At 44.8% G+C, this 13,991-nt stretch overlaps 2 protein-coding genes across 4 annotated transcripts in view; one reads left to right on the top strand and one right to left on the bottom strand.

Moving 5' to 3' along the window:
• The window catches only part of LOC123098965 (uncharacterized), a 6,098-nt gene extending 2,843 nt beyond the window's left edge, over positions 1-3,255 (top strand). Inside the window, exons 2-3 of the mRNA XM_044521061.1 lie at positions 1,154-2,815; positions 2,893-3,255. Coding sequence (XP_044376996.1) covers positions 1,208-2,815; positions 2,893-3,054 — 1,770 coding nt within the window. The 5' untranslated portion in view covers positions 1,154-1,207 and the 3' untranslated portion in view covers positions 3,055-3,255. The remainder of the gene's footprint in view (positions 1-1,153; positions 2,816-2,892) is intronic.
• Positions 3,256-3,481: 226 nt separating this feature from the next.
• On the bottom strand, positions 3,482-12,335 carry LOC123098962 (thyroid adenoma-associated protein homolog). Of its 3 annotated transcripts, none has more exons than XM_044521058.1 (6): positions 12,117-12,335; positions 11,659-11,767; positions 8,271-11,518; positions 7,650-7,909; positions 6,450-7,043; positions 3,482-6,007 (listed from the first exon to the last, which is right to left on the bottom strand). In XM_044521058.1, exons 3-6 carry the CDS (start codon positions 11,490-11,492, stop codon positions 3,646-3,648), a joined length of 6,438 nt encoding a protein of 2,145 aa, XP_044376993.1. In that variant the 5' UTR covers positions 11,493-11,518; positions 11,659-11,767; positions 12,117-12,335; the 3' UTR covers positions 3,482-3,645. The 3 variants fall into 3 exon arrangements, with proteins under 3 accessions (XP_044376993.1, XP_044376995.1, XP_044376994.1); XM_044521060.1 differs by having other exon boundaries at positions 11,681-11,767; XM_044521059.1 differs by having other exon boundaries at positions 11,659-11,762; positions 12,117-12,318.
• Positions 12,336-13,991: the final 1,656 nt, after the last annotated feature.

Below are 13,991 nucleotides of genomic sequence, written 5' to 3'. Positions count from 1 at the left end.
AGGGAAAGTCATTGCTGTGTTTTCAGTATTTTCTGATCACCAATACACGGAAACTGAAACTGCTTCACTGTGGTCTTATCAATATTTAAGCCGCCGGTGATGAATGCAATTAAGTTCTTCCTTTTTTGGTTGGCCATTATTCCCTACTTGTGCTTGCTTTTCTGCAGGCTGCTGCTGCTTTAGTTTTCATGCCTAACTAAGAACCATAAAAAAAACACTTATCTTTTAGTCCAGTTGACTCCTCTCGATGAAATAATTGCAGAGGATAAGAAATTGCTCTGTTCTTGCTTGTACATCAATCTCTGCTTCAAGTGCTGCATTTACTTTGTTCCTACAGTCAAATGCCCGATGCTTCAGTGGCAGTGCATTCTAAGCAATGGACTCCACTTGGTAGTAGTACAGTTAGTATTAATACTAGCATGTTCTCTTGCTTCTACTGAGATGAAAGGAAGGACTTCAGAATTTAGATGGTACCGTTTTCATGGATAGAGCGTACGCGACGATCTTACGGAGAGAAAGCATTAAATTTTTGCCCAATTGGTGCTGCTGAGATGGTACTTGTGGGGGATTTATAACCCTGTGCATGGTTCAATCATTTCCATTGGGAAGAAGAGAGGGTCTCTCTCTGGGTTGGTTCATCATAATGATTTCTGGGCAGTTTGTGTGTAAGCCTCATATTGGGCATAGGATGTTTCATAGAAAATGGCCAACACAAACACATGGTCTTCTCTCTTCTTCTTTTTTTGTGATAACTCACATGGACCTCTCCTGGCAACTGTTGTCCATTCATATTGTTTTAAGGATTCGATTGATTGGTTAATTAGAAAATCTTATGAATGTTTGCTCCATGATCTTGCGCGCAAAATATTTTTAGATTCTCGGTACAGTTGGTCAGGGGGCATTTATTTGCTTACTATTTAGGGAAAGTCATTGCTCCCTTTTCAGTACTTTCTGATCCGGCGCCGATATACGGAAACTGCTTGACAGTCATCTTATCAATATTTTCGGATCCGGCACCGATATACCGGAAACTGCTTAGCTGTCATCATAGACAACATAGGCATGATTTTGGCAGTTCTTAATTTCCTGTCTGTCAGATCAGATTTGGGTTTTCTGTCATCTTTAACATGCCAGTGATGTTACTGCTGTGCAGGTAATCAAGATCAGATTTTCCAGCATTCACTAGATTTTTGGTTCTTCGGCGAAGATGGAGCTCGTATATTTGGAAAGGAGGAACGGATTACGCGGCGACAGCGCCGCTCCAGAGTTCAGTGGAAGGTCAGAAGATGACCATCATCAACACCTGCCAGTTGTTGCACCCGAGGTTCAGTCTGATCTGGCTCTGGTAAACTACAGGCAGACATTTCCATTAGATGAGAGGAAGAGCAGGAGCTGCCAGACATGCCACAGGTCACCATGCTCTTGCGGTGGCGACGCGCCTCGCCCCGACTTGTGCCCGACGCTTCCTGCGAAGATGATGATCTTGGAGTTCCTGATAAGAAGCCTGAGGCACCCAACAAGAACCCACAACGTGAGTGATCTCGACGACTTGATCAGCGGCGGAGCCAGCGCCGGGGATGTCACCCTCAGTCCTTCGGACAAGATGATGCTGGACTCCTTACATGCGCTGGTGAACGCCAAGACAAGGCCGCCGAAGAGCCCCTCTTTCTTCCTTCCGGGGGCCAAGATGAGGAAAACCCGGTCAAGATCACACACCATAACACAGTCAGAGATACTGAAGCTGATATCCCCGGAGACATGGGAGATGTCCTCCCCCGGGGCATCATCACCGTCGAAGAGAAGCGCGGCGGAGCTCGCCGCGCATGAGGGCACGGCGCCTTCTTGCTCAGGCACGGCATGTCTGAGGTCAAATCAGCCTGGTCTGTCCTCACACCCACCACCATCATCATCTCTTAGTGCAGGCCTTCTGCAGTGTATATGGAAAGATGGGCTCCCTCACTTTGAACTGTCACTGGACAACCCAATGGCGATGTACACCGCAAGCCCTGTCAAGCCGCATGGCGACGGCAAAGCCGCCGCCGCCGCCGACTACGTCTACCTGTTCCATTCGGACGAGCAAGGGAAGAAGGACTGGATGGGGAACTACTCGAGCGGCGTGTCGAAACTCGTCGGCAAGATGAAGGTGACAAGCTCTCTGGTGCTGGGCTCAGACGGGTCAAGGGGTGTGGAGACTGAGTTTGTCATGTATGGCTCCCCTGATGACTACCTGAGGCAGATGCAGAGCGCCTACAGTGCTGCAAAAGGCAAGGGGCTGGTGAAGAGGGTGGCAGAGATCATGAGGTCGCCCAATGCTTCCTCCAGCCCGAAACATGCTGCATGGGGAAGGTTTGGCAGACCTTCTTCCCCGCTGCGGTTCGACGACGATGTGCGCGAAATGCTCGACGCCGAACTGGGCGGTGCTGGAAAGGCGACAGGGTTGGTGAGCCTCGCCGCCGACGATCTGCCGGCCAACCAGGAGGTCGCGGCGATCGTGGTGAGGGAACGGCGGGAAGAGCCAGCCGTCGTCGGCGGCTGGGGCCTCAAGTTCCTTGAGAAGGCCGGAGGAGTCGCTCATTCAGAGAGCAGGAATAAGAATGCAAGGTGGTGCATAAGCGCCATTGTCCCAAGAGGATACCACGGCGGCGCGGCTTCCAAGAAGGGCGGCCCGTCGGGGCTCGTCGAGCGGTGGCGGAACGGCGGCCGCTGCGAGTGCGGCGGGTGGGACCTCGGCTGCCCCATCAGAGTGCTGACCAACGACGGCGGCGGGTCACCGCCGCCTGAGGACGGTGCCAAGTCGGTGGAGCTGTCACCAACGGTAAGCACAATTCAGACAGGATTTGATGTTTCAGAAGAAGCGGCACATTGTTCATCTCCGTTTCCATCCAATTTCAGGGGGCGAGGAGCGGCGGCGAGCCGGCGGTGAGGCTGGTGAGCGTCGCGGAGGGCCTCTTCATCCTCTACTTCGACGCCGGCGTGGTCTCGCCGCTGCAGTGCTTCGCCGCCGGCGTGGCGGTGGTCCACAGCCAGGCGCCCCAGCTCCACCCAAAACTGTGAACCTTCTGTAGTTGGGTTGAAGAAACTGACCTTCTTGTAAGATTGTTGACTTTATCTTGAGAGAGATGACAGGTAAATGTCCTAGAGCTCGAGCTGTTAATTCATCAGCTTTTCTGGATGAAGGCTGAAAGCCTGGAACTGTAGTAGGAATCACAGCCCATGTAAAAAATGGTGCCGATATAAAGTGCACAGATTTATTTACAGCTTTTTATTTAACTGACAGATTGCCTAACTCGATTGACGAGGCAAAGAATTCAATGGGCCATTGTGCTGATTTTCGGCTGCAGTTTTCACCACGATGACATTCACATTAGCCACTCAAGCTGCTGCTGCTCAAAACTAAAATCATGTGCTATTCCTGATGCAGAACATACGGCGGCGACTTCTATATAATAACAACATCATAGCACAACAGTTTCACCCCCAATAAAACAAAATTATGGTGGCCGCAAAACTTAGCTGTAGAAAGAAACACGGTTTACAGATACTCATCGCATGTAACAAAAACAATTTGCAAATTGGTTCCAGACCAAGTAACCGCTATCTCGCTCGAAAGGAGCTACTTAAATTGTTGTATATGAGAAAGAAAAATCATCTGAGGAGAAAATATGGATCAAAATTTTCCGAGGCGGCAGAGCCTCCCCCCTGGTCCTCTTCCGGCTTATGCGACCGCTTCACCAGCAAGTAAAGGTTGGAGATCAAAGGGTTCTTCAGGAACGGGGCGATGAACCCCTCCAGGTCTGAAAATTCTCGCAGATACGATTCGTGCCTGTCCTCCGCTTGTTCCGGTAACCAACTTGATTCGGTGAGCGCATACAGGCCGAGCAGATTCGCGTATACCGACGCGAACACATCCTTGTGGTTGCCAATGCCGCCAATCCAATCGGTTTTCCCCTCTTTCTCGAGGTAGCCACTCGTCAACGACGTAAGCTGGTGCAAGAAGCGCTCCCTCCAGTTCTGCAACAACGCTTCGCTTCTCCCTGATGTTGCCAGCTGATGCCCAGACCGCATGAGCTTCTGAATGTTTGAGCAGCTGATTTGGCATATCAGCAGCTTCTCCTCATGGTGGTTATCGATTTCTTTGTCGAATATCTGACGGACCAAGTCACCATCCGAGTCCAACGTGTTAGCAGTGTCCAAAACCATCCTTAGCAAGTACTCGACATATTTCAGCCAGTGACCAAACAAGCAGGTTATGAACTCGAAGCTCAACGCAATCACCCTGTCCACTTGCAGTGGCGTGGAATCATCACATAGCTTGTTGCCTGACCCATTTCCAATTATCTTCTGGACATCGTTGGCGAGTTTCTGCCGAAGATGGACATCCTCATCCTCCAGCAACTGGATGCATATGAACCATAGGTCAAGTATCTTGCATGCATAGAGACTGGCAAATTCACCCGGGCTAGCTTTCAAGCATTTCTCCTCGAGATGGCATTCGTTGTCTTGTTCCGAAGGAATGTATGTGTTGGACACACGTGCTTTGACAAAATTTGCCTCTTCAAGAAGACCTGAAGCGATAATTGCTTCAGCGGCAGCCCTACGAGAATTCACGGTTTCAGATGGTGCACTTTGCTTCTTAACAAGACTGACAAAAAGGTCTGTGCTGATAATGGCTGCGGACAATCTATTATTCCCTTTGTGGATACTCCCAGAGGAAGTAGAGAGCTCACTCGTTTTAAGACCTTCCGGTAACACGCCATCCCTCATCAATTTAGCAAACTGCTTCATGCACATACCCATGCAACATAGAATTATTTCTCTGGTTTTTGCATGTGACACAGTGCTGTTCAAAAGAACTAATCTGTCCCAGATGGATAAAAATGTATTGCAATCTTCTCCATTGTTGAACTGGCATTCCACGTTCCATGAAAATATGATCCTTAGACTATAATAAAGGCATTTGGGGTGTTCTTCCACAGATAACCGTTCCATAATCACAGAGTGCAGACTAGCCCTAGCCCATTGATGCAAAATGTTCTTACTATCACCAGACCTGATTGATTTCACAAGCTGCAGAATCCTCTTCAGCGCTGTGATTCTAACATCATATATAGGATTGGCAAGGCAAGACATTATCTCCTTGTGCAGCTCAGTGAGGGAGACCGCACAAGGCGTCTCTGACATGCTTGAAGTCGACTGATCAAGTATTTGCAATCGAACATCTTCCTCAGCGGTTTCATCATGTCCCTTGGGAATACCAACACAGCTGAAATATGATGCAACTGCTTGCTGCTGAAATTCAATCTGGGTAGGATCATGGAAAGCATGGTGGGTTGATGTTACATTGTTCAGACTCTGGGAACTCAATTGTAACAGCAGTGTCCGGATAACGTCAGTATGCTTGCTTTTCCCTGTCCTTGCAACATCAAGCATCTGATCCAGAACCCGTAAGTATGATGTACTTACAACAGGGCATGCACATAATTTACAGCAGCCAAGCCAAGAGCACTTTGAGAGAACCTCGACTAGTTGGCCAAGAATCTGATCCTTCTTGTTACTGTCTGTCAAACCTCTGAAGTTTCTATCGAGAAGGGAAAACAGCTGCAGAAGAAGGCCATGGATTGAATTGAATGAAGAAGACTGAGAATTATGAGTTGACACTTTACGACCTCCACAAGGTAAATCATCCAGTATATCACCAACAACGTGCTGCAGTCTCTCGTTAGATACCAGACCAATTAAAGCCCTTGATGCAAGGACACGAACCCGGTAGTTACTCTGGGTAGCACATTTCTGGATAAAAGGTAAAAGCAAAAATGGATCTAAAGGATCATCGGTTGCACAGCTAATGGGTGACGGCTTAAGCCTTGATAAAAGAATAAGAATAGGGCACAGGCTGGGGTGTATGGCTTTTGCGATATGTGACTCTAAATTGCAGGAAACCCCATCAGCTAATAGTTCTGTTGCAACTTTCAGTTCACTAGAAAGGAATGGATGAAGTGCCGGGTACCTATACATAATAAAACAAGGCACAATTCAGTCAATAAAATAGTCAATCCCACCAACTGAATATTAGTTTGGGAAAATATTGGATATAATGTTTCACCATAAACAAACACAAGAACAAAAGGTTTACACAAGAATGGCAATCCTACATCAGGACTACAATAAATAAAGTAGTATTATTTTTGGAAGTAATTCCACTCTTTTATCATATCAGCAACACTGAGGTGCTGAACCAAAAAAAAATGATTATCAATATTATACTTGCACTAAACTAATTGCTATTTTTCTCATGATATTAATGTGTAAGAACAGCATGCTAATATAAGATCACAAGACCAATGTTACCAGACTGCAAACTATATACTAAACTTGTAAGAACAGCATGGCAATAAAAGGCCACAAGATCAACTTTACCAGACTGCAAACTATATACCAAATGAACTTGCCTGTGGAAGAATTCAAGGCCAGATATTGACCGTCGTGCAGACTCCCGTTTCTGCACATTCAAAAACCCAACCATGCGGCGAACCAGTGCAGTATATGCTAGACAAGCTGCATTACGCACTTCCCAGTAAGGAGATGAAAATGCATGTACTGCAACTATCGTTGCCTCAGCACAGAAACCCGAAGTGTCAGCTGCTAAATTTGCATCATTAAAAGCAGCTCTAAGCACATTGAATGCATGCACTGTAGGAACAACACCCTCATCTCGGCTTTTTGACAAATTTCCATTAGAATGAACACTTGTGGTGATTCCTGATTGTGACTCACACGAATCTACAATGCAGTCTTTCATTGCTTCAGATTTCTGGTTGTGATCTTTCTGAAAATTAGATAAAGACGTTTTAGCAAATTCTATCAGCCATTGTAACGCCCTTGGAAGTAGCTTCTTTGGAGTTCCATCTGGCTCTGCAAGGAACAGTGCCATAAAAGAAGCAGGGATTCCTGCGCTCCTTCTTAGCAAATCATCCACAGTTTGCCCTTTAGCAACTGCCCTATCCATCAGTAACAGCATCCACGATTCCGTCATTTTGCAGAGCCTGTGAATGATGAAAGAAATTAAAGATTCTCAGGAGCTAGGATATAAACCATTAAAAGTTTTACTGGACATGCTACATAACCGTCGACATGAATCTGGCTTAACTGAAAGTATGAGTTTCAACTCCACATACACATAAATCCAGAATTAGGTTTCAACAAAAAATCACAACATACCACTTATGATGTCGAGACCATAATGGCGAAGAATGATGATGAAAAACATCTATTAACAAGGAAAACTTGCACAGTTTTGAATTTCAACCCTCAGAATATCACAAATTTGCAGGTGTCCACAATTGCAGTATACATGCATCACCACATTACTCAATATATTCATGTTGAATATCGTTGTACTTCCACAAGGATAAAATGTTTTTTAGAGGGAGGCTGGATTTTATTAAACCTCCACAAGGATGATACTGATTAAAAAGGAGGATGGTGTTGTGTGATATGATGTCTCACAAATTCAAGAAATGAAATGTTACCTGTTGCTGAATTTTTCATACATACATTTCCAATGTAAACAAGAATTGCAGTACCAAGTTATCATGAACAATGTTTCCCTTGGTTTCCAAAAGGGATCCTAAATGGGCAATGGAACATACCTTGAATCATTTGAGCAAAGAAGACGGTTGCAGAGGGCAGTAAGTCCAGCCCTTGTCTTATCAATTGCACCATTATGCTTCATTTTAAGAAGAACTTGCAAAAAATGATCACCCATCATCTCTAACTGTTCCACATCTAGAACCTCCCCAGACATGTTTGTCTGCTCGGTATTGTCAGACAAACCATTCTGAGATGAATTTGAGTGAGAACAGACAGGCAATGGAATTTTCCTGACAATGGTTCCAAATAGAAGGCTAACCTGAAATATAAATGGAAAACTTACACCATAGAAAGACTATTAAAAAACTATATCCGGATAACTGCATTGGTACAATATAATATTGGTAATGGATCTGAGACGCAACGTATGAACTTCCCAGAAATAATAACCTTTTCTCAACGTAACAAATTTACCAAAATTATGCTCTCAAACAGGACAGGAAGTGTTACATAAATAAGTGGACAAACATGTATTTCAGAAGAAAAAAATACTGACAACAAAGTTGGTCCATGCCATATGATCAATATGTTTTAGGCAATTGCTTAAGTTCAAAACTAAAGCTAGTGAAAAGCAACTTCGGAACTTAGGTGAGTAAAGTAATAAGGAACTAATCCATTACCTCCTTCATAGCAAGCCAACAACCAACCATAATAACATGTTCGGCCGGTTTGCCATTATTCCCTGATTTGGCATTCTTCTCTGTCGTTGCTAAAGCAGTATCAGGTTGATCCTCATCAATTATATCCAAGAGAAAGGAGCCATCATCAATCATGTCATCCATATCATATGGCATATACCATGCATCAGAAGAAACTACCCACAGGGCTAGCGATGTTATACGCATTATGAGTTGAAGAAGCTTTCCAACCAAACTCCTCATCTCTGAAAGACACGATTGGATTGCTGCAGAGTTCCAATTCAGCTCATCAAATGTGTAGCGCAAGGTAAGAAGAACTCCATGAACAAAGCTTCTCTTACATGCTTCACAAAGATCCCTCTCACCCTCTTCTACAACAGTACACAGCCACTGAATGAGTGATGAAATGTACTGTGCAACTGGGTTTTGACTGGTAATTACTTCTGTATCTTCATCTGTAGATTTCGTGTAACACTGAAGGCAATCATTTTCTTCAGAGAAAACAATAACACATCCAAGCTCCAAAACATACTTCCGAAATATAAGTCGGAAGGTTAATGCGCCAGCGTCACTTTCCCGAACTCGCGGGCTTAGCACGAGTTCTTTTGCCCATCTGATAACATCATTTATGGATGCACTCTGGGAAATTCCAGGAAGAGGTGTTGGAAACTGCAACAGAATGCGGAAAGAATTTTCCCTTAGCTTGTCCCAGCTATCAATTATAGACCCTACAAATGAAATTGTTGAATCTGGCAATGTTATGCTGTCATTATAAGGATGAACATCAGTCTTCCCTTCAGAGCGACGAATAGGCCATACATCTACCATTATAAGAATAAGCTCCATTGCAATTGTTTTCCTTTCATAAGGGGCAGAAGGGTAACAAGAATTAAATAGGAAGGAGCCCAACCACTTCATGAACTGGAAGAGATCTTCCGCTCTCTGCACAGTAGTGTCCATAACAGTGTCCACAGGATGAGCTTCTTTTACAATAGAGTTTGGTGATGGCAGCCATGATCCCTGCTTTAGCTGTCTGTCCAGTGCTGTGCGCACCCTAGCAAAAAACTTTCTAAATAAACCTGCCCATTTCATTTGAAATGCTGTTGAGCTACAACGCATATTCAATGGGACTGCTAGTTTAAGCAAACTCAGTTCCAAGGAGGATGGAAGACTTGATGTCTTAGGATTTAGGAAGAGAGATTCAGCAGCATCTATACGCAGAGTTTCATCACTGTGTGTCAGTGCCAAAACAAACCAATTAGCAGGTACTCTAACAGTAATCCCTTTAACAGATATGATTACAGCACCCTTATTATCCTCCTGCTCAAGCAATTCATCAGAATCCATATGAATGTCCCCTTCCACAAGTGCGAGATTTCGAGAGACCTTTAGCAGTGAAACCAGTGCGGCTATACATTGGTCACTTTTCAATGGCACATCCAATTTATTTGCATCTGCACTTGGGCCTACAGAGATGAATCCAAGCATTGCAAATATACTGTCTGTGTCAACTTCGATGACAGTGGGTACTGCATAAGTATTTAAATTGGATCGTAGCTTGGAATTACCAGATACTAATCCCCGCATCAAAGGAGGCAAGCACAACCCTCTAAAGGCATCATATCCTTGCTCAACACCATCCTCATTCCAGCATTCATCCCTTAAATTCTCAAGGAAGCATTTTAAAAACGATGTTGCAGCACAACAAACATCATCATCTATGTAAGCATAGGCTGTTTCTAAAAGGAGGTTTGATTTCAAGCTTAGAAGAGATTTGGCACCCAATCGCCTCGTCAAAGAAGCTAAAGGGATATATCTCCCTTTGCATCGCGGACCTAGGCGAAGTAAATCATTTGCAATGTCGCACAGAACCAATTTGACGCTTTGGTCTTCTGATGGAAGACACGATTCAATATCCAATAGGAGATCAAAGATGAGGTGCACTTGTTTTACAGTCTGACTCAAAGGATCTTCCAGGTTGCTCCATATGATTTTTAATACACGGTTGACAACATCCCTAGAGAAAGGCTTATAGTCACCAGAGAAGTCAGTGAAATCAGCCAAAACAGATGTCTTAATCTGCTGCAGACATATTTGAGTCACTGTCAGAGCATGGAAATTGAAGTGCCTATCAATGGGGTTCTCACAGTGCATGCAAAGCTCAGGCAAAATCCCATCATACAATACAGTCCATAAAGATCCATTTGAATGAAGCTGACGCACGTTGAGTGCTTTCCTTGGAATAGCCGTCAAAATCCCTCTGAGCAAACAAAGTCTACTCAAAACCGAGAGATCTCTGATTTCTTCACTCAGATGAAAATCAGAAAGTGCATCATGCGCAGCTAGATCCTCTTCATGGTCAGGAAAGATACCAAAGAGCCCTTGAGAAATAAACCAGGAAATCTGCTCGGTACTCATGAAAACCTGAATTGCAGCACAGAAGCAAACTCCAGAGGCCACCAGACAATCCCTCGAAAAGGCAGATGACTTCAGAACAGTCAGTATCGTCCTAACAGCACTCTTGAAGACAGCTGATGCCTCATCAAGTCCAGTAAACTTAGAAGGGTAACGCTGCAGCAAGTAGTACATGCAAGACATGGCCTCTTGGCACTGCTCCATCACAACTGGAGATGGCCGGGACCCATCATCTATGTCCCTAATCACTCCATCAAGCCCAGCAACCACATCCCATGCCATGATCTCTACACCCTTCTCAACTGCCTCATTCAGAAAACCCAACTTGGGGTAGCCAATCAGTGACAACGCAGCTCGAGACACCAAAAATCTCTTCTTTGCCTTGACACCAGAGGCACCATACTCTTCACACAGCAAAGTAAAGCAGGCACTAATGAGCGCAGAGAACTTGTTGCACTTGGCAAGCACAGATATTAGCACCCGATGGAGAGGGAGCGAGTTCTCAAAGAAGAGGATCTCCAAATAAAGCTTGGCGGCAGCAAGCACGACATCATCAGATATCGCTGGAGCAGAAAGAAACTGCACAAACGCCGAGGCGAAGTCCTTGACCACAACGATTTGCGCGTAGGTGGATGGCAGGGATATCAAATTGTTCAGCTGGGCGAAGAAATTGGACGCGGAGACCTGGGCCGGCACAAGGGGCAGTGCTTCCAGGTAGTGCTTGGGGAAGACGACCGATGTGTAGGTGTAGCGATGCCGGTGCTGCAGTGACCGCCAATTGGACGACATTATGCACCGATACCTACCAATTCAACCTGACAGACAGAGAGATAAATAAATAAATTCGTCAGTTCCAACACGATATTCTGGTCAACAACAAGAATGAATCACAATTGGGAAACTTAGAGCTCTTGTGATTCAGATGAGTAAAATAGGTATTAGACGAAGAACTAACCAAACCACGCGCTGCTCCCCACCTTCGCGTGATGCCGCCTCTTGCTGCTGTCTTCACCGGCCCGTTCTGCTCCTGGCCTCTGCTCTCTGCATAAGCCTGCAAGTCTGGCCTGCACCAAATTCAGTGATGCACGATTAGCTGCAGCAAGCAGCAGCAAGCAATTTGAATCCCTCTACCAGGGCCGGCGGCAAGCAAGCATCAACAAGCAGTGGCTGTTTGATTACACTAGTAGTAGTAGGTCTTCAACAGGTTTGGTCAGTGTATTGCGCAAACCCATGTGGAAAAAGTCATCAGCAAATGACTGAAAGCAGACAAGCAGACCTAGGCGCGGCGGCGGCAGGAAGCGCAGAAGAACTCCACGGCGGCCAGCAGGGGCACGGCGCCGCGGCGAGCTCCTAAACCTAGGTCGCCGCAGGGGATAAGGGGTGAGCGCGAGAGCGCGAGAGCAGAAAACTCACCGCCGAGTGGTTGGCCGTCGCCGGGAGGTGGCCGCCGGCGTCGAAGCGCACCGGAGCGTCGCCGTCGACTGCCACCGGAGCGCCGCCGCAGCTCGCCGCCACGGGGAAGAAGAGGTGAAGCGAAGGGGAGGGGAGGAGGGGTTTAGGGTTTCCTCTTCTTTTTTTTCTTTTTTTTTCCAAACTCTTCCCCTCTAAACCTAGTTTTTGCTCCGAGGCCACTCTGACACCAGAGTACCCTTTTCTTTAAGCCATATAGGGCGCACTTTATTCATCATTTTTTTAATGCACATTTTCTGTCAAGCCCACCAATGCATTTTCTCGCATAGTTTTCCCACAAAAAAGTTGTCATCTTATCAGTAATTTAATTATATACTCCCGCTGTAAAAGAAAATATAAGATCGTTTAGATCACTAAGGGGTTATCTTTTAGGTATTATTATATATATTAAAACACCGCTATCGCAAATACTTGTAGTGATTGGAGCACAGTCTGATTAAAATTTCCTTCCTCCCACTAGTAGATTTATTTTCTCTTGATATTTTTAGGCAACTAGCAACACTCTCCAGAAGATGAACAAAACGGTCACTTCTACCTGCCCCATCATAGCAGAGAGACCAATGTATTTATTAGACATAGTTGATAGCCTCTGTCATGATATTTAATTCATAGCAAACATGTGCCTCAAATCGACATCAACATTGAAGCTAAAAAATGTCACATTTTCCTTCACTCACCATCTGTTCAGAGCTAGTGCGATATTGATCAAGAACTTGTCTCAACGTGATTTGCATTAACAACATTTACCTTCATCGGGACTAGGGAATCACCAGCAAAAAAAAGGTGAAACTATGGTGCATTTTTGCACGCCCTTAAACCTTTGATGTCATGAACCCACCTTATGAGCCAAAAGACTTGATCCCCTCTGCACAAATAAGAAATAGATATGGAAACAAAGAATCTCCTTGACGGAGACCCCGAGTTGGTACAAATTGGTCAGTTTGATAATTGAATCTAACCTTATACTTTACTTACTTCACACATGCCATTAATAAATCAACCAACTACCTCTGAAACCACCAACTCAATCATTGTGTCCTCCAAAAAAAATCCACTCAACATGATCATATTCTTTGTGCATATCAAGTTTCACTCCACAATACCCCTCGTTCCCATGTTTTTCATTTTTATCATATGTATACACTCATAAGCCAACAAGCTATTATCAGTAGCGAGGCGCCCGAGCACAAAGCACTCTGAATAGGAGAAATGATTTTATCTAGTACTCTCTTCAACCGCATAGCTATCATTTTTATAACTTTGTAAAGCACATTACATAAGCTAATAAGATGATATTGGGTAACTCTATCCGTAGCTTCAGTTTTGAGGATAAGGGCAATAACAATGCCATTCCACCAATCAAGTATGACTTTATCATTCATACCACATAACACTTCATTGCATAGAGTATCCCCAATAATATAACAACATTTAAAAAAAATATTGCATGCAAACCATCATACCTGGAGCTTTCATGTCGCCAATTTTAAAAAGAGCCTTTTTCACATCTTCCGTCGAATAGGGCCTCTGAAGCTTCTCCTACATGTCGGAAGTCATTTAAGGTATAACTTTCTCAAGAATTCCCGGATCAACATCATCCACCTCCCTGGTAAACAGTCCAGAAAAGTAACTAGTGATCATCGGGTTAAGGTATGCAGTACCTTGCCGACGAATCCTTGATCATCCTTTAGATGTTTCTTTTTTGTTGCATGCCCTCCTCACACTAGCAGAACACTGAAAATAAGACGTGTTCCGGTCTCCAAACTTGAGCCAATCCACTCTACTCCTTGCGCATAGTACAGTTCTTGCTCAATAAAC

This window comes from Triticum aestivum, chromosome 4D, assembly GCF_018294505.1.
Source record: "Triticum aestivum cultivar Chinese Spring chromosome 4D, IWGSC CS RefSeq v2.1, whole genome shotgun sequence".
NCBI classification, from domain to species: Eukaryota; Viridiplantae; Streptophyta; class Magnoliopsida; order Poales; family Poaceae; genus Triticum; species Triticum aestivum.
Note: the sequence above shows the minus strand (reverse complement) of the source record. Positions and strands in the feature narration are given on the sequence as shown.

What these genes read in the sequence shown, in the direction of transcription:
- LOC123098962 (XM_044521058.1), bottom strand. Translation starts at nt 11,492, where the DNA reads ATGTCGTCCAATTGGCGGTCACTGCAGCACCGGCATCGCTACACCTAC. An exon ending in CTTTGCTCAAATGATTCAAG is followed by an intron (nt 7,044 to 7,649) that starts GTATGTTCCATT and finishes CATCATTCACAG; the next exon opens with GCTCTGCAAAATGACGGAAT. An exon ending in GGCCTTGAATTCTTCCACAG is followed by an intron (nt 6,008 to 6,449) that starts GCAAGTTCATTT and finishes TATTATGTATAG; the next exon opens with GTACCCGGCACTTCATCCAT.